The 19,123-nt window shown below is 53.8% G+C and overlaps 1 protein-coding gene across 1 annotated transcript in view; it reads right to left on the reverse strand.

Moving 5' to 3' along the window:
* The window catches only part of MEGF9 (multiple EGF like domains 9), a 56,227-nt gene extending 38,251 nt beyond the window's left edge, over positions 1-17,976 (reverse strand). The window contains exon 1 of the mRNA XM_030000658.2: positions 17,476-17,976. Coding sequence (XP_029856518.1) covers positions 17,476-17,824 — 349 coding nt within the window. The 5' untranslated portion in view covers positions 17,825-17,976. The remainder of the gene's footprint in view (positions 1-17,475) is intronic.
* Between the last annotated feature and the right edge of the window lie 1,147 nt (positions 17,977-19,123).

The following is a 19,123-nucleotide window of genomic DNA, read 5'->3' on the forward strand; positions in this document are numbered from 1 at the left end:
GTCTGGATGGGAGAGCTTCGTCCTCCAGCCACCTTCTTCTGACGTTAATTTGTTGTGACCAATTCAGACACCGTTGATACTGGTACAAACTGGTACAAAACACTCAGGTGGCCTCGGCCGAGGTTCCCAAGGGCTCTGTCTTATTAAAAGCATCTTAAGTTCCCATCCATCAGCTGCCCACCCAGGATGGTGGGTGCAGCCACTGGCCTCATCCCACAGCACCTAATGCGTCTCCTGCCAAGAAGCAGGGACCTCCAGCAGAGACGGAGAAGGGGCAGTGGGAACTTCTTAAACCATCACAGCTGGTCTTGCTCTAGATGACTCCAGTAGAGGAGAGGACTTTCTTACCACCAAGAGCCAGCAATGAAGGTAAACCTTCACGCGAGAGCCACACAGGACCCAGAATACCTGAGTTTCGACCATTTGAGCAACAATATAGAAAATTTGAAGGCTGCGTTCTCTGTCTTAGCTCCTTTATGTCACATCAAGGCTCGCCCGCCAGCCATGGTCCAGAGACGATGCCAGTGCAGGGGTGAAGAGCCCAGTCCACGGGCTCACACCGCAGGCTGCCGGCTCGCTCCTCCGCCCCAACTGCTCCGAGATAACGACCGACATCTCAACAGACCGGCTCATCACCAGCGGCTTCTCCCAGCTCCCCCGGCACAGCAGCCGCTCACCACGCCATGGCTGCCACCACCCACAGAAACCCCACCGACAACTGCAAAACAAGGCTGCCCTTGCCCACTTGGACCTGGGATGCACACCTGACAAATTCATAGAAGATGCAGCATTTGGTTATTTTGATTTTTTTTTTTTTTTAAAGCAGCTACAACTGCAAATAAGGTGGCTCCATGCAATAGCAGCATTGCAGCTAGTTGAGCCACGCTCACAGTCAGTCCTTTTCCCTGCACACCCGCCACACCAACACAAGCACCCCACTCCTGTGAGGCTGGCACACAACTCCTGGCCTGACTTTATCACCTTCTTTCCCTTTGTGTTACCAGCTCTGACCATCCCCCGGTGAATATCAAGACACATGAAGGCAGCATCCCACTGGCAGGAGAGCTGCGTGCTGGGAAGTTAAACAATACAAGTGATTTCTCCTTGCTTGAACTGACAAATAAAAACTTCCTTGCAAGGAATTCCACTAAGATGCAGATTACAGCCACTAGATACCTTAAATACATAGCAATTAAGGAAGGAATCAGCAGAGACCTGCACTCTCTGTGCCTCCATTACTAAGACAGTTAGAAACTGCAAGTCAAGAAGGGCAAATCTTCTTCAACCCCAAAACCCCAGGTGAAGCATAGAGCACGACTCCTTTGCTCCACTAACAAAGCCGGGGCTTGCCTCCCCCTCTTTATCCAACAGCTTTTTTGCACAAACGCAGTAGCTGTTGCTTGTTCATCCCATCCCGGGCTGCCTGAGCTGCCAGGGCTCCGCGCCTGGGGAAGCTGCACAGGCTGCAAAGCAGGGACTTCGTCCAGCTTGCAAGGAACTAACCTGCCCAGCCTCAGGAGCTGCCTCCTGCCTGCACATTTGACACAATTAAGCTACTTAAAACCAAAATACATTGCTGCAAGGCGTGCAGCCTTCCAGAGCCTTTTCCCCTCTGGACCTGCCTGCTGACAGTCCCTGCAGATGCAATAGCTCCTCTTCTCCTGAGTCACCGCAATTAACTCCTCATGCTCTCAGTGTCAAATTCAGCTTCAGCAGGAACAGATGCGACCTCCAAGCTCCTCCTTCCAGACCACCCTGGACCCAGCTCGGTGCCGAGCATCCGCTGAACTACTCACCCAAGAGCTACATGGGGGCAGACGAGCGGGGTTTGCCGTCCCGAGCCATCGCTGCCCCGGGTCTGTGGGTGTGCTCACGCTGCCTTTAAGAAGAAAAGGGAACAGGCAAGTTCAGGCTGCTGTAAAGCCATTTTTTGCTTAGTACAGAAATCACAGAACAGGTGATAACACATCTGCTTCAGCTGAAACCTGTGCCCAAGGGAGGTGAGCTGCTGGGGACCGTGACAGCCTACATCCCTCCACATACGTACATCACAGTACGAGCTGCAGAACTTGGAAGTTTCCCGGTGAGGCGGCAAACGCACATGGCTGATCTCACTGCAAAATACATCTTTTTTTGGTAGCAAAGACATAACCCAATTTCTTTACACCAGGTGTAGCCATGGTGTAACCGGGTGCTCCGCAGAGGTACAGAGGGAGCTGCAGCTTTCCCTCACCACTGACACTGGGCAGAGTTACCAAAGCTCGGTCCAACGTAGGATGGATGTGCTAAGAAGCCATCCTTTCTTCCTCTCTTCATTTAAAGCAGTCACTCATGCACTGGGAGGGAAGACAGAACAAAAGCGTGGAGATGCTAACAGCAACGGCACAGGTGTGCTATCAATCCATAATTCAATATGAAAATGCCGAGAATAGCGTCCTCCCCCGGCAAGGTGTTGGCAAGAGGCAGAGGAGCGCTCTGCATCTCCTGGAAGCAGCAGATGCTCCCTCGGACGGCTGCCACGGCCACCCGGCCGGCTTTGGGGCATGCACGACCTCTGGAGAAGGTCTTCACCTTTTGGAGCAGCACGAGTATCATGCCCAGGTTTCTCTCTGAGCAAGCAGGAGTGCTTTTTAAACTGCTCTAATAATTCCCCAAGACGAGAGGTGCATTCAAAGGGAGGCTTCGGACATCCACAAGAAGTGGAAGGTGGACCAAGGGGGTTCACACTGCTGCAAGACAAGAAGCAAGGTCAGACCCCCAGCCCCACCTTGGGGCAGCACCCGCTCCTCCAACACACCCCACGGACCGCAGGACGAGGCAGATGCGTGTCCCGCCGTGTTACCCGATAACCCCCCGTCTGCACCGGCGCTTCCATGCCGGACCACAACACCCCCTCTCCGCCTGGCACCCAGCTTCTCCAGAGCAGACCTCCCTCCCGTGGCAGTTACGATGAACAAAAGGCCACAACGATGGGAGCAACTCTCTTTAAATCCTTTCCAGACAAAATTGCTGAAGGGGCTTACGCACGTCTTCTGCGCTGTTTTAGCATGAAGCGATGCTCTCCGCAGACACAGGGCTGGGAACCACCGCGCGCAGCTCTGCATGCAGGCAGCAAGAGGCGTTTTTATGACTTTTTTTGCTTTTTAAGAAGGGAGAGGGTAGACCTGCTTTGGAGGGTTTTAGGCTATTTTATGTTTAAGCCTGTGGAAAAAATCTGGAATGAAAACTTTCATCAGTAACTCCAGCAGGTGCCCAGGACAGTTCCCTTTAAGATTCAGCTCCTCCACCGGAGAAGCAAAGGGACAGACCCGTTAACAAAGGCTTCTTTTATCCACGGTGTTAATAAACACTTACCAAAAGTATTAATCAAAAGAAGCTTTACAGAGCCTGAGCTCAGACCCCCGTCCATCTCGGCTCATTGCCTTTTCAAGCTTGGAGATCAAGTGAAGCCCCAACATCACAGGATTCATTCCCACTACACTTTCCTAAGTTTTTTCCTACTCTAAATAAACATATTTAAATGCAGACTTTTATTCATCACAAACAACAAAGTATCTTTCTTCCCGTCTCATTCACTTTAAAGGCTGTGCAGAGGAAGGGAAAGGGGACTGGAAGAGAAGAAAAACTTTTGACAGTCTGCAGCCAGCAAGTCCCAGTTCTCTCATTGCTCCCAAGCTTGGTTCCAAGTTTAATAAAGGTGTTTTGTCTTCTTGCTTAATAAGTGGAATTACCATAGCAGAAACTCCAGCGGGGGAGAGGGATAGCACAAAGCATGAGTAATCACAACTGGTTTCGGGCAGGTTTTGCCATTTGGGTCCTGTTTCAAGGTTATGATGACATAGCGCTACAGGCTAATTTGGAGTTACCGTAACTCTTGCCAGACAAGGAGTTGTAAGTTATAATGTGCTGCAAGCAGGGAGAGCTGCTGGGATAGAGCACGGAAAATGCCTTCCAAGCTGGGAAGAGAGGTTTCCTGCTCCATAGGTTTTATTCCCTTATTTTATAATGCAGCCTTGTGCTTGCCCTGCTACACTTTGCACGGGGCACGGTGATGCATTTACCTCCAGCTCGCACTGGGTGACTTTAATTCCCCCTTTGAGAACTTGTTTCACCTTTGCTTTCATCCAGCACCAGCCGAACTGGGTTGTAGATACTGCAACGAGACAAAATTTGCTGGCAAATCCATGGAAGAGAAGTTGAGCTTTCAAAGAGGGAACTGATACAGGCCAGGGCACGTCATGGAAAAAGACACCTGGACGGAGAAAGCTGTCACTTATCACTGGAAATGGGGAACTGCAGCAGATCGGCTATCATCTGCTGGGGACCTGCTGAGCAGGAGCAGACAGCGGCAGGGGACATCTCGGTGCATCTAAGCTGTACTCCAAACCTTTCTCCATCAACTGCAGCGGTGGCATAAATTTAGAGCGCATAAATTCTCCCCATGCACACAGAGCAGGGGCAGAGTCCACGTTTCCAAGGGCAGCTGCCAGCCCCAGCCTCCCGCTCACCTTTGCTTTAAACCCCTGAGCCCTGCAGCACGTTAATGACTTTAATCAGGGCTGCACATCAGCTGTTAATTTCTCTCTCCTTAGTCATCGTACTGCTGCCGACACTGAAGCTCCGTCCAGTCCTGGCTCCTACCTCAGCCACGAGGTATTGTCTGTATTTATTTCTAGCAATAGCTCACCTTCAAAAGGAAAATGTTTCCATTAAACAGCACAAGTTCAGCAACCACAAATAAACAGTGACTTAAAGTCTAAGCCAATTCTCTGAAACCTCCACAATAAATACCAGGCCATCCAGTGGAGTACAACAGCTAACAGCCCTGTCCCACAGAACAGCCAAATCCTCTTTGCACAGGCAAAACCCTTAAAAGTGTGTTGGGAAGGACAGAGGCAGACAGGCACAAGGGTTTCAGGCACCCTGTGCAGCACTTTCTGTCTCGCCCACAGCTTAAGCACTAAGCTAAGACCAAGTCTGAGCCAAGATGCTAAACCCAAACTACTGATTTACAGGGTCAGAGCCGAGCCCCACAGCAGCACCGCACCACTCGCATCTTGCAGCCAGGACGGCATCACCAAGGGGGAATTACCCTCAGCAAAGGCAGCGCACTCAGCGTTGGGTTGGCAAAAACAAGCCTGATCCCAAGCCAAAGAGATGCTCAAACCCACAGAGCTTCCTCTGTAGTCAGTGGGTCAGCTCGAAGAGGTTTGTTGACATTTCTATCCTGACCATTTCCCAATTTTTGAGGGCTTTATAATGACCGTTTTAGCATTGCAGAAGAGGGAGCGGTGCCTCCTCTTCCATCAGCTCTGCTGCCGAAGAGAAACCCTGCAAAACGAGCACCTGAGTCCCATCTGCAAAGAGGCATCCAAAATCCTACCAAATCCAGGGGAGCTGCAGGTACCCAACGCAACCCTGGCAGTGCAGAGAGGCTCTGCTTCGATATGGCCAATACTGCACATGCTGTTAAATATATTACCTGCTATTACATACATACAGATATATATAGAGGTGGGAGAGGTATCAGCTCTAAGGCAAGGGCCACTTCGCTCACGTATGTACGTGACAGTGGACCCAAGGGAGTTCCCTAGGAGGGACCATAAACTGATGGGTGGTGGAGCAGAGAGAGGAAAGCCTCGATTCCCCAGCCCACAAGCTTGAACTCACCATCTACCCACCTACTCGAAAGCTTTTGAGGGGTGTGTAAACCAAAAAATCGGTGACAGCCATTGCTCCAGGCTCCCCTCGACACCAAACTGGGGTGCTGGTGGGGAAAGGTCCTCTCCTGGGGCCTTCGCTTTCATTTTTCTTCCTGGAGCAGGACCGTCATTCCCTCCATCCCACCCCAAAGCTCGCCGCCTTCTGCAGGGAAGCCAGTACCGCCCTCATACCCGACTACCCTTTCAGAGATCAGTCCATTTCTTGTTTATTTTTCATTTTAAACGGATTAGACATGCACAAAAGCCTCCCTTGAAAAGAAACAACCAAGATGTGAAAAGGATGGGAAGACCCAACGGCGAGGCATCAGTGCTAATCCACGTCGAAGGGCATGCTGTCGACAACTTACTGTAAACTTCCAGGAGGAAAAAAAAAATATGCTCAGAATAAAATAGTCAAGTCCAGACTAATGTTTGTCATTCGTTATCTGGAGTCAAGCTTGGATTTCCTAACACAGCCAAACCAAAGCAAGCACGTTAATAATAAAACATCTTTTACAGGGAGCTACACGCCAGTCGTGCAGCCTGCCCTTGAAGGGAGAAAAGCTGGAGGCAGGTGGAGGCTCTGTTTGCTTTTCTCCGATAACAGGTATTTAGTTTTCTACGTCACTTCGCTTTATCGTAGCCTGAAACCCGGCCGAGCAGCCCGGCTCCACCTCCCCATCTGCTCCCAGTGCCAGCTGGCCCCGTGGCGGAGGGGATGCTGGGCAAGACGCAGGGATGCCATGCAGCCTGCCAGCTCCCCCCGACCCCAACCGGGGGGACACCCAGCCCTGCCCCGGAATCGGGGGGCATTGCTGGAAAACCCCGCAAGACAGATCGTAACGCAACGCGGCCGTTCGTGGGGAGGGGAGCGCCGGGAGATAAGATGGCTGCACTCACGTCCAAGTCGCCCGGGGAGCTTAAAAACAAGGCAAATCCCCCCAAATCCTTCCTCAAGCACTGGGACTGGGAAAAAACCCAACTGACCATGGCAGGGAAAGGGCAGAGCACGAGCTGGGGAGGCTCCGGCAAAGACGTCTCCTATATTGGCACAAAGCGAGCAAACACCCAGCCCAGGCAAGAGCCGACAGGTCGGCGTGCTCCACGCGCTCCGCTTTAATTCGAACAACCTTTTTGCTTTGATAAACAACCTGGAGCTGATTCACCACCTTCTCTGGATATCCTGGGGTCCTAACTGCATCCCAGCCCAGCTCCCCACAGCCCTCGGGCTGCAGTTTGGGGTAGGAAGGGGTGCACAGAAACAACCCCCCCGCTGCAGACGTTGTGCAAGGCACCGTGCCCTCTTTCCCCATCCGACAGCACCGCGAAGGTGTGGGTGCCTCTGCCCCATTACTCACGCGTCTGCGATCAAGACTTGTTTCGGGGAAGCAATTCAGTTCGCGGGAGCCATATCCAAAAATCCTGCCTGTTCTGCCAGCGCCCGATGCGGTGCGTCCCTCCTGATTTTCCCCCCAGATAACTGGCTTGGTGCTGTGCCCAGGTTAGCGCGTCTCCATTTTGGGGCAGGGGAAGAACATCAGAAAACAGTCTATAATATTTGCTTTGTTCCCAGTGACAAAAGGCAAGAGTTATAGCTGAAGGAAAAAAATATTAAAAATATTATATATATTATAACATATACGTATAGTTATATATATATTCTTTGAAATAGAAGGCAGGAGGAAAACTGAATTATTGACGTTTTTCGTGGACCAAGGAGCTTTGAAAAATTTGGAGGGAGGGAACAAAATGTCAAGTTTAATGGACTTTTCCATTGACAACAGTTTAAAGGAAAAGGGATCTTTTGAAGAAAGATACATATTTTGCTGATCTTGACAAAAAGCCCTGTTCAGAGGAGGGGAAAAAAGCCTTCCTTTAAAGGTTTTCAGCTAGCATTGCTTTGCATCTTTACAGAGCTGTTCATGAAAGCATCCTCACAAACCTGTTGTTGCTGGAGCACCGTGTGCCCAGGGAGAAGGTGTGTCTGACCACGCGCTGGGTGCGGGCAGGGGTTAGGAGACAACCCTTGCCTGTACCACGAAAATGAGCAGGTATTAAAAAAGGCAGGAGAAAAAAAACAGATTTAAAAAAAAAAAAAAAACCAAACAACTTCCCCCCCGCTCTGTTTTGCCCCTGGGGAGTGGAAATACTGATCCTCCAGATCACAGATGCTCCTCCTGGAACGACCTCCTGGTTTCCACCCCGTTGCCCATGTCTGGTGATGGGGAAGGATTTTGGAGGAGGGGTGAAGGACATCAGACGCCCTCCCCAACGGCAGCGCCAGGAGCACCGCACACACCGTGCACGCCGCGGGACGCGCCACGGGATGCGGTGGGCATTTCCCGGGATGAAACATCGCCTTCGCCCACCGGTCCCTCCCCAACCACGACCACATCCCGCGCCACGGAGGAGGAAGCTGCGGGTCAAGCACACACTCCACCGGCAATTAAAGTCATTTTCTTAATATCGACCGGTCCCAGCCATCCTGTGACAGGCCACAGAAGATATTAATTATACCCCCTCCAATTTAGACTGGTTTCTTTCTCATTCGGGTGCTGCTGGATCTGAATCACAGTCAAGCTGGGATTCAGCAATTGCACATGAGGAAGGATTGAGCATCACCTAAATGGTTGGTTTGCCACCTTGTATCTCCCCAAAACTTCAAACAACTGCACACGCAGCAATGAATTTAGAGTAATGCCACCAATGAAACGCTCAAATTAATAGCAATAAAGTGTAAATGCTCCACGTGATAGCGGCAGAGCCATGCTTGGGAAAATGATCTGTGAAAGCTTAAAAACCAGCACAAGATGAGACCACTGGGAAAAAAAAAGCAACAAAACAAACAGTCCATTTCAATATCCTTTTCATAAGGAACCAAAATGAACCCAGGAACACATCAGGGAATAATCATTTAGCACAGATCAAACAGTAGAACTAGCACATTAAAAATACATGCAGCATTAATCAGCGACACAGAGTTATATGCCATCATTTCCATAAATAATACAGGATCAAAGCAGCCCAAGCAGCACTATCAGTTAATATAGTCAGCCAGTCAGTCAAAATAGAGTAAAGCTGCCTGAAAACTGCAGCAGTATAATTTGCCAGGAATAAAGCAGATTCATCTGAGAAGTGGCATGACCAGTTATACAGGTAAAGGTTACCACAGCCTCTTAATTATACAGAGGTGATGCCACAAAGGAAAAACAAAAACAAAAAAAAAAAAGAAAGAAAGAAAGGGTTAATGCAGCTTCCTTTTTTTTTTTTTTAAACTTGGGAAATAAAAATGTAAATCTTGTCTAGCGATAACCCCCCTGAAGAGCCAAGGTGCAGGAGAGAGGTGGGAGGACTGACCCCACCAGGAGCATCCCCAGTGGCACCAGTCCCATGTCAGGGCTGGCTGGTGATGGCTGGAGCAGGGGTGAGCCACGGGGGTGCAGACTAAACCAGAGCCCCTTCCCGGAGTCAGGGCAGCGCTGATGGGGCTCCCTTTTGGCCAGGAGAAATATCCCTGCTGCAGAAACCATCCTGCCTGCTCACGGTGAAGGCTCACCACCAACAGCCTGTATATATACGTACATCTATCCATGCATAGAAAATGCCTGTGTCATTACGCCTTTTGCTGAAAGGCTGCAGAGCCATTTAGCTGGCTGATTTTTAAAACAGGCATGTGGAGCAGCACAAGCTATAAATAGCGGAGATGCTTGCCTCGTCATGTTTCTGGTGGCTTATTTATAAGGACAGGGGGCAACTGAATTAAAAATGGTAAAAAGAGGGACTTGGGCTTCTCTCTAGTTTCAAGGCCGAGCTGCCTGAACAGAAAAAACCTTCAAGGTTTTGCTTTTTTCTTTTTCCAGGCAAAAAGCAAACACCCATCTCTCATGCTCAGACTCTGAATCGGTTACATTTACAAGGCAAATTTTAATTCATACGGCAGGTGTTCAGAAAAAAAAAAAACCAAAACCCTACATTAAACAGCACAAGACCAAACTAAGGCTTCGCATTAGTTCACACAGCCCCACAGAAGCTCCTCATTTATTGAAATAGGACCTGTGTGTGTATAAAGCAGGGGCAGAGACCCCCAAAATCTTTTCCAGAGGAGGGGGAATATAAGTCCTGAAGGGGTTTGAGCAGAGCTATTGCCAAATACAAGGGCTGGCAGCCTGTCCGGCATCACGACCCCACCGCATTTTGTGTGACGAAGGGCAATAGGAATTTTGCATGGGAAGATCCGGATGAGCATCAGCCAGAGGAGGAATTCAACCTCCAACAAAAGAGCCGCTTCGGGCAGCTCAAACCGTCCCCGGCCGATTAGTGCTCCAGCAGCGTGTTTAGATGGTCTATTCTTCGCAGGCAGCTAGGCGCAATCCAGAAAAGCCACGTGAACCAGCATCCCCCCTCTGTAGTCAGTGCCTTTATTAAATAGCTGGTGACAAGGGGAGACAGCCAGGCTGCCCCAGACCCACTCAGCTACAGGACCCCAACCGGTTGGGATGGAGAAGCTGGAGCACTTCTCCAGCATCCCTGGCTGTGAAGAAGCAGGGAGAGGAGCCATGGGGGAGCAAGTGACCCCATCAGAAGAGGTGACATCCTCCATCGCTCCTCCGGGAGAGGCGGCTGCAGAGGAGCCAGGACCAGCGCTGTCAGGAAGTTTTCTGTTGCATTAGGGTAAAAAAAGTTCTGTCCAAACAAACGAGGTTCAATTATTCCAAGTCCAGAATGCCTTGTCCAAAATACTTGTAGACTGACAAGTTTTAATCTAATAAAAGACCCTTCCAGACAAGCCCTGCCGAGGTTTTGGGAGCGTTTCCCCCCAGCAGGGACCCAGCAGCCCCCAACTCCACACTGGGGATGGATTTAGCCACGAGTGCAACAAGGACATGGATTTTATGGGGCAGCCTCAAGGCGCTGGACCCTCAAGCATACTGGAAGCAGAAGCAAAGCAAGAACAACCAGTTCATTTCAGTCTGACCCAACCCAAAAGTCAAATTTAAAACAGCAAATAATTTCCTGTGAACCAGAAATCCTGGTTTTCAGCCAGTTTAATGAGACTGAATTGCAACCGGTTCTGTTCTCCTGGGGTAGAGGAGACACACGACCCCCCTAGGCAGGGCAGATGTTTAGACTGCAACCTAGCCTTTAGCTCATAAAATATAATAATAATATCCCCAACCAATTATGAAGTGCCAGACTCTGCCCCCCCGGCCTCCTACTCCCACCGAGCGATGCCTCGCTGCACAAGGCAGCCCTGGTGAGCTCAGACACGCAGCACGGCTCGGGCAGCGAAGCCTGTGGGTTTCCAGGACCTCTGAAGCAAGTCCAAGCCCTCGCTGCAACCTCATTTAAGAACTCGGTGAAGTCTCGGGTGCAGTCTAGGTGCCGCACAGCAATCCAGCTCCTTAAAATTTTTTAAGTGCTCGTCAGAGCTAAAGCAGAAGGAGCCTTCCCTTCCAGCCAGACGGCTGCAAGAGAAATCCCTGCCTTCAGCACCCAGCATAGGCACGAGTTTATTTCTAACCATAGCAGATGCATTACGCCACTGCTAAGACCTCAGCTGCTTCTTGGAAGCACCAGCGAGCACCTCAGATCTGCAGCAGCGCTTCCTGACAGTCAGCTGGCGTTAGCTCTGCAATTGTTCGCAGCAGCACAATGACTTCGCCCTGCGTATTTACAGGCCACGGGCTCTCGTCAAAAAAAACCTCTGAAATCTTTCCCCTGACTTCAGCAGACTCGCATCCGGGGCCTCTGTTTCACAGGGACAGTTTGTTCTGTGCTCCTCTGCCCACAGCCGCGGGGTGTGGGAAGTCCTGGACGTCCCTGTCCTCGTACTGCTCACAGCTGATGGGGACAGACTTGGATACAGGCTCGATGCCCACCGTCACCACCACCCGTCTGCGCAGAGCCCAAGATGCTGCAGCCACCTCCAAGGCTGCGGCGGAGCAGCACGAGGACCACGGTCCCCTCTGGGATGGGATTATTCGCGCCCTGAGGTTCCACCTCAGCAGAGCCCACGAGGCGAGCTCTGCTGCCAGCCCAACGCCATCGCTCCTTAACTGCAGCGGTACCTTCCCCTCCGGTCCCCGCCGAGCAGCGGGCAGGATCAAGGCCGAGGTCCCTCTCCGGGAGCAGGCAGCCCCGGGAGGATGCTCCAGGGGCAAAACCAGCCACTGGCCGGGAAACCCATCCCACGCTCGCCCATGCGTTTCCCAGCTGTTTGGACAGGCTCAACCTTTGCAGCCCATGCAAACCCAGTCTGTGTCGCAAGAGTCACCCCCAGTTACACTCCAGCCCCCTGACCGCTGGGTGCTGCCCCAACTGTCCCAGCCCCTGGGGACCACAACCACCCTTGTAGAGCCCGGCAGACCACTGGCATCAGCGAACGGGGCCGGGATACCTCCTGCCCACCGCACAGCTTCAGGCAAACCACGTTATTCAGTGTTTCAGCAACTTTGCCTTTGCCTCCCTGCAGGCTGGTGTTTGGGTATTACCAAGAGCAGCCAGATAAACAACTTCAACGCACCACACAGTAACGGTCCTATTTTACATATGGTATTTTCCAAGTGGCAGCTCAGTGATGTGAGGATGTCTGAATCTCAGCTATCAGTCAAAAGAAAAAAGGCAAAATCCCAGCACTGTTCCCTGCAGAGGGAAGCTAACAAACAAGACCTTGGATGCTCTGTAGATCCTCCCAGAAATATCCTGATTTTCATGAGCATCACTAAGTCCAAGAATCAAAAAATCTTAAGTCAGGACAGTTGGATACATCTGATTCAAGAATGACTCAGATGGGAGCGTGGAGGCAGGGAGGAAGGCATTTTCTGCTGTGGGCAACATCCCTTTATTTTAAGCTCAAAGATACAAACACCACAATTTATTACTTGATTGAAAAAAGGCACTCTCTGCCCTGGCTGCTCGCGTACTGATCCCAAGTAACAAGACCATCTTCCTTATTCTCAGCCTTCACATCTGTAACTTAATTTCCATTTCTTGAAGAAAATTTAAATCCTGCTGACATCTTGAAAGCAAGCTATCTCGGTAACCACATTGAACACAATCCCAAGCCCTCAGACGAGGAAAGCTTAAGCTGCCTTCCCAAGCGATGCAGAGGAGGACAGCCCCAGCTCACCCTCCCCAGCTCCCCCCGCTTGCCCCTCGTCAGGTCAGAGGCAGAGCAGGGGCATTCAAGCAGGTGCCTTGGTATGAGCTCAGTGCCGAAGGGCAGGACCTGCGCTTGCACCTAAAGAGATGGAGATTTTTCAGGCTGCAATATGTCCATTGCAAACATTTAGTCTCACCTACTGCTCAGCCTCAGCCTTGGAAACCCAACCGGCTGCACGGGCATTAAACATTTATGTGCATCCCTGAAAGAGTCCTGTGTCACGCTGAGCACGGGGGAAAAGCTGATCACAGGGCAAACCTGGGTGGAAAGACCTACCGCTACCAAAGGGTGTAACAGCTGGAGGGGAAGAGGGGAGAAGAGTAGTCACCCAAAGCTGCAAAAGGGACCAGCAGCGTCAAGGTGTCCCAAAACTGCCTTCAGGAACCTGACTGTTTCTGTCCCACCAGGATTTGAGAGCTCCCAACCCCTCGAGGAGCACAGCCCCAGCGTGGCCGGGTCTGGTTGTTGAGGGCTCCATGGCTTGGACCAAAGTCTTTCCCCTACAACAATACTGCCCGTGCTGTAGGGACCCCCCACAACACCTGCGCCCACGGTGCCTCTTGCACGCACGGGGTGCACAGACCTTTCTCCGTGCACCATGCTCAAAAGCAAACCCCTCCACCTCTCCAGCTGCACGATGAAGAAATGAAGCCAGCGCTCACGACTGGGTCGACTCCTCGCCCCGCCGTCTCCCCCGCGCTCAGCCCAATTAGCCAGACCACCCTCCCACCGCCCCCGGGGATTTACCAGGCTCCTCTTTACAAGCTAAACCCATCGGCTAATCCCACCCAAAGCCGCAGCCACCACCCGTTGGGAGAGCTCTGACTGCACCTCCTCCATCTGGGCTGCAAGCATCCCAGCAAGAGACAGCCCCGTGCCAGAGGCTGGAGACCCATCGACCACCACCGCACGCCCTGACTCCGCTTTTCCCCGTTTCCGCAGCAGCACGGGACACCTTCCCGCGGTTAACTGCTCCGCGCTGCCGGGCCACCTCCCCTTCCTGCCCTGCGGTCGCAGCAGAAACTGCTCCTTGTCCCCTCCCGTGAGGTGCAGAGGTGAGGAGCCAGACTCAGGGTCGCATCTGGGTCCTGGCAACTACAGAAACCGCAGGGAGGAGAGAAGGCAACGGCTTTCAAGATCCAAAACGCTTCGTATGGTCTAAAGATGGCTATATCCAGGGTTTGGGTGCAGCTCTTCTGCAGACCCAGCCACGGCATGGGGACAGCGAGTCTGTGCAAGGAGGTTTGGGCTTTTCAGCCCACCCATCTGCTGTGCGTGGGGCTGGAAAAGAGTCAGAACAAAGTGTCCTTCAAAGAGACCCATATTGTTCAACACCGCCCTACAGAAACGGGCGGAATAGAGGAGTTTTGTTTTGTAGGGAGGGAAAGCCCAACCAGGACTACACTGGCCACAGGAGTTGCATCTCTGCTCCAACACCAAGCATCCACCCGAATAGCAGCCGTGCCCCAGTCAGCTTCCCCAGCAAAGCTCCAGCTTTTGCTTTAAAACGAGGCTATTGCGTATAAAAGGAAGAGGCAGAGTCTCCACGGCGGGTGTTAGAGGCTTTGGCGATAAGGCAGAGGATACTTCTAAGCTTGTCTCCACAAACATGAGGATTAGCAATTTACTTCTCTTAAAAACAAAATCCGGGATTTTAACATGATCGCAGGCTTGGAAAGAAAAATAAACATCATGAAACTGGGAAAGGGAAGAGAACGGAGCAAGCAGGCAGCTTGGTGGTAGCTGAAGTGCTTCTTAAATCAGAATGAGAAAAATGCATTGAAGTCAAAATTTAAATCTTGGTAGCACTAAACAAACACTGAATGTGAGGACTCTCACACCAATTTCTTATCGGTAATAACACCACCAGCATTAAAGGAAGCCTTTCTAATAATGTGCATCAGAAAAGGCCCATTTGTTTCATGCAATAAAGCATATAATGCATTAATTACCTATTGAATCAAAAAAGCAATGTTGAAAACATGCTTGAGCTAAAGCAAAAGGAAGGTTTCAGCTAAACCCATGGTGCCCGCCAGCTTTACTGCGCCTTCAGTGCTTAATGCCCTTTAAGACCAAACCTCTGTGCAGGACTCCAGCAACACTCCACAGACAGGGCAGCACAGAAAAGCCCCCCACGAAACCCCCAGAGACCAGCTCCCACGCAGACCACGGCTGTACCACCCACCCGTACCACCTCCACAAGCTCCCACATCACGCAGGGGGATGCTGCCGAGCCCAGCATCTCCTCCTGCTGCCACCTCATCCCCCCCAGGTGCCCTAAAACCCACCCGACTCAGGAGCACACCAGCAATCCCCCAACAGCCAGGGTTAATCTCAACCTGCCACGCTAACGAGTAACAAATTAGCCTGCTTGAGAAAACGTAATCTGCCCATGCTTTCCTACCCTGGCCATCACTGCAGAGTAAAGGCACCAGAGAGCAATTTGGAGATCAAGTGGCTGTAGCCATTAATAATTAGCACTTTAAAACTTCAAAGGATGATGCTGGCCTCCACAATAAAAACTCAGCACACCCACGGATGGTGGGGAAGGGTTCTCATCATCGGTGCTCCCATTTCCCAAGAGAGATCTGAAACGCAGAGGTGAGGGCAGCCCACAGGGGGATCCGTGGCGGCACGGGGATTAGACACAAAACCTCCCGACTTGCATCCCTGACACCTCCTGTGGCAGCCGACGTGGAAGGATGTTATGTGAGCATCACACACGGACATCCAAGAGAATCCCAGGTATTGCATTGCCTTGCAATACCCTCACGACACCTGTCACTTGGCCCATATGAGAGGGATGCTCCTGATAAAAATCACCGGAGCCCACGATGGGAAAGGTGATGCCTTTTGACACCGACAGAAATAAACACAACACTCAAGGTCAGATAGGGAAATATGTGCTCCACACAACTCAGGGAGGTACGTGCATCCCCGCTTGGCATGCAGAGGGTCACACCGCACTGCACATGCCAGGTGAGTCGCTGAGCCGATGAGGTCTGATGGCGGTATGATAGAGAAAATTGCTTTTGCTTTAAGAAAACTCAACCCCTCCTATCTTTATCAGCAATTCCTAATCTTAAGCCATTCTGTCTCTTCCTGAGAAAGAAAAGACAGAAACCTCAATGGAAAAAAAGGAATTGAAGTCAGAAAACAAGAGACTCCAGATCTTCAGCTGATTATATTTCTAGCCAAATAAAACAGGTTGATTAATCCACTTGTTCAGACTGCTAAAGCTACCGGAACAGCAGAATTTAGCCCTTTCACATTAGAGGAAGCTCAACATACTTAAACCCAACATGTTCCAGGCAAGGAGAACAAATAAAAACAAACAAAAAAAAAAAAAGGAGAGAATCAGTGCTATAGCATTTGCACATGTCTGAACATAAAGCTTTGGAAAAGTAAAGTGAAGCCAAGTTCTCCAGTAAAATAAGTGGACAAAGCTCCATCCACAGACTCCAGCAGAGTTTTGCCTACTTAATCTGTAAGTAAACTGGAGTCTCAGCTTCAAAGACCATTAGTGTTTTCATCTCCCAGCGAGCAACCAGCGCCATCCCTCAGCACTACACCCAGCCAGAGCTTCACCTGAAAGCACAGCCCTCCAGTCCACCCATCACCTCTTCCCTCCTCACGCTCCTCATTGATAATTCCATTTATTCCCATTGCCATAACGCTCTCCTCAACTCTGTACGAGCCCCTCGACTGCGAGAGGAGCAGGATCAAACCTCGAGCAGGCTGCACCGAGATGCGCGTTTCCCAGAATAGAAAAAGCCCGCGGCTTTCTTCTCCCCTCGCACGCCCATCGGGTACCACGCTAGCGTGGGCTCTTCCCAGCTCCCGCCGAGCTGCAAACGCACCTTCAGGCACAGGTCGGAACGTGGGCTCCAACGACACCAAGTTGTCGTTAACCCTGTTCCGCTGCCGGCACACGGAGGTGGGATGCCGGGGAAGCCTCGATGCTTAATAGAGCAACTCTACCTCCACGGTCCCGCCCGGCGATGCTCGAGGCCAATGTCCACCCTGTTGGACGCTGCCCTGATGCAACGGTGACGGGAAAGACGTGTCTTCAGCTCCGCCGTGGGGAGCACGGTTGCGCGCCGGGGACGGCTGCCGTGAAGGATGCTTTGGGGAGCCAGGGCCAGCACCCACCCCGCCGCTCCCCAAAAACACCAGTAACACCTGTAATACCACCGGCACCGCGCACCTTTGGCAAACCTGCCCCGCCAGACCCCAGCCCAGGGTCAGCACAGCCTCGGCACCCCGGCACTGCCCGCCCAGCCCCACACCTGAGCCCTTGCGTGGGGGTCACTGCCCCGCTCCCCCCCAAGCCCCAGCCCTGCGCTGGGCACACGGGTCTGGGGCGTGAGATGCTCCCGGGGGTCCCACCCCGCGGGGGGTCCCTCCTCCTGCCCCGCACGGGGGTCGCTGCGGCCGGAGGGGGCCCGAGGAGCCGCCGCCCCGTCGCCCACCCCCGGCCGCGCCTTTGTCCGCCCGGGCGACGGAGGGATGGGGCAGCCCCGTCCCGCTCCCCGCCGTCACCGCCGGCCCCGCTGCCGACGCCCCCCCCCCCCCTCCAGCCCCCGTCACGGACACGCGTGGGCCACTCACCTGCGGGGCCGCTGCCCGCGGCCGCCTCCTCCTCCTCCTCCTCTTCTTCCTCCGCCGTCACCGCCGCCTCCTCCTCGTCCTCCTCCTCCTCCTCCGGGGGCGGCGGCGGCGGCGGAGCGCTGCTCCGGGCGGGCGCGGCGGTACCGCGGGGCCGGTCCGGCGGTACGGTACCGGGACTGCCCTCAGCGGGGCCGCCGCTACCGCTACCGGGCTCGGAGGGCGGCGCGGCGCTGGAGGGCAGCCCGGCGGCGGCGGCGGCGGCCAGGAGGGCGGCGAGGCAGAGCAGGGCGAGCCCGGGCGCGGTCCTCGGCCGGCGCCTCATGCTTCGGCGCGGCGCTCCGCCATTCATTCATTCAGTCTAGTCGGTCGGTCATCTACCCAGGCGTTCCTTCGCCCGCCGAGAGGGGCCGGGGAGCGGCGCCGGGCGGCGGCGGCGGCGGCTCCCGCCCGCCTCAGCCGGCCATGCCGCGCCGCTGCCGCTCCCAGCGCCCCGCAGGCGGCTCCCGCCGCGCCGCGCCGCGCCCCGGCCCGGCTGTGACAGCGACCGCGCCGCGCCCCGCCCCGCCCCGCAGCTTCGCCGCCACCGCCGCCAATCAGAAGCGCGCCCGCCCCCACCTGACGGCAACTTTGTAACTCTGGCGGCGCGGCGCGAGCCAATCGGCGGGCGGAGGGGGAGGGCGGAGGGGCGGGGCCGCCCCGCGCCGCCGGGGGTTTGGCGGTGCGGCATTGTGAGGGCGGGGGGGGGGGCAGCCACCCCCCCGACAGCTCGGGGGGAGCGGGGACGGACGCCTTCCTTTTCTTGTGTGTCGATACGTATTCGGTAGTCTTTCAATGTACGGTTTTTTCCATTTTTTGCTAGATGTTTATTGGGTTTAATATTTTTATTTTTGAAATTAAATCCGCCCCCCCCCCCCCCCGGTTTTGCAAAACAATGAGGAAAGCGGCGGGATGCGCAGCGGGACACAAAGCGGGTCGTCAGCGGGGTCCATCCCCTGCCGGGGAGATGCTCCCTCCGTCCACGGGGGCTCTGGAGGGGGCCAGCGGGTCGGGGGTGGGGGGGATGTCACCGTGTCACGATCCCCCCCCCCCCCCGGCACCCACCTCTATCCGCGTCCCCCTGCCCGCCTCCCCCATCGCCACGTCCCGGCCCCACGCCCGCCGTAATGCCGTTCCCCTTTGTGCTGCTCGTCCGTTTCCCACCCAGCCATAAGGACAATGAAACCTTGGGGGGGGGGGGCATCCAGGCTGCCCCCCACCCCTGGTCCTGCTGGGGCCGGCCACCGGGACTGACCTTGGCCAAAATCCCTCCATCCCAGAGGAGCGATGGGCAGCAGTGGGGGGGGGGGGGGGGGGAAGCACGGTGACACGTATATTAATTATTTACGGTACCCAACTGGGTGATCGCTGGTTGACGCGCGTCGAAGCGAGACGCGGGCGCGCACGGCCAGCCCTGTGCGGTGGGGAAAACGCTGCTGGGATCGACACAAAGGCACGTGGCTGCGCGCCGGGGGGGGTGCCGCCGGAGCAGCTGGGTGGGCCGTACGGAGCCGTATGGGCGGCAGCCGTCCCCATCCGTCCCGCCGCGGGACGGTGCGGAGCGCCGGGGGCACGGTGGCCCTTCGCCTGCCCGTCCCTGGCCGTGGGCGCG

This window comes from Aquila chrysaetos, chromosome 24 (genome assembly GCF_900496995.4).
Source record: "Aquila chrysaetos chrysaetos chromosome 24, bAquChr1.4, whole genome shotgun sequence".
Lineage (NCBI taxonomy): Eukaryota > Metazoa > Chordata > Aves > Accipitriformes > Accipitridae > Aquila > Aquila chrysaetos.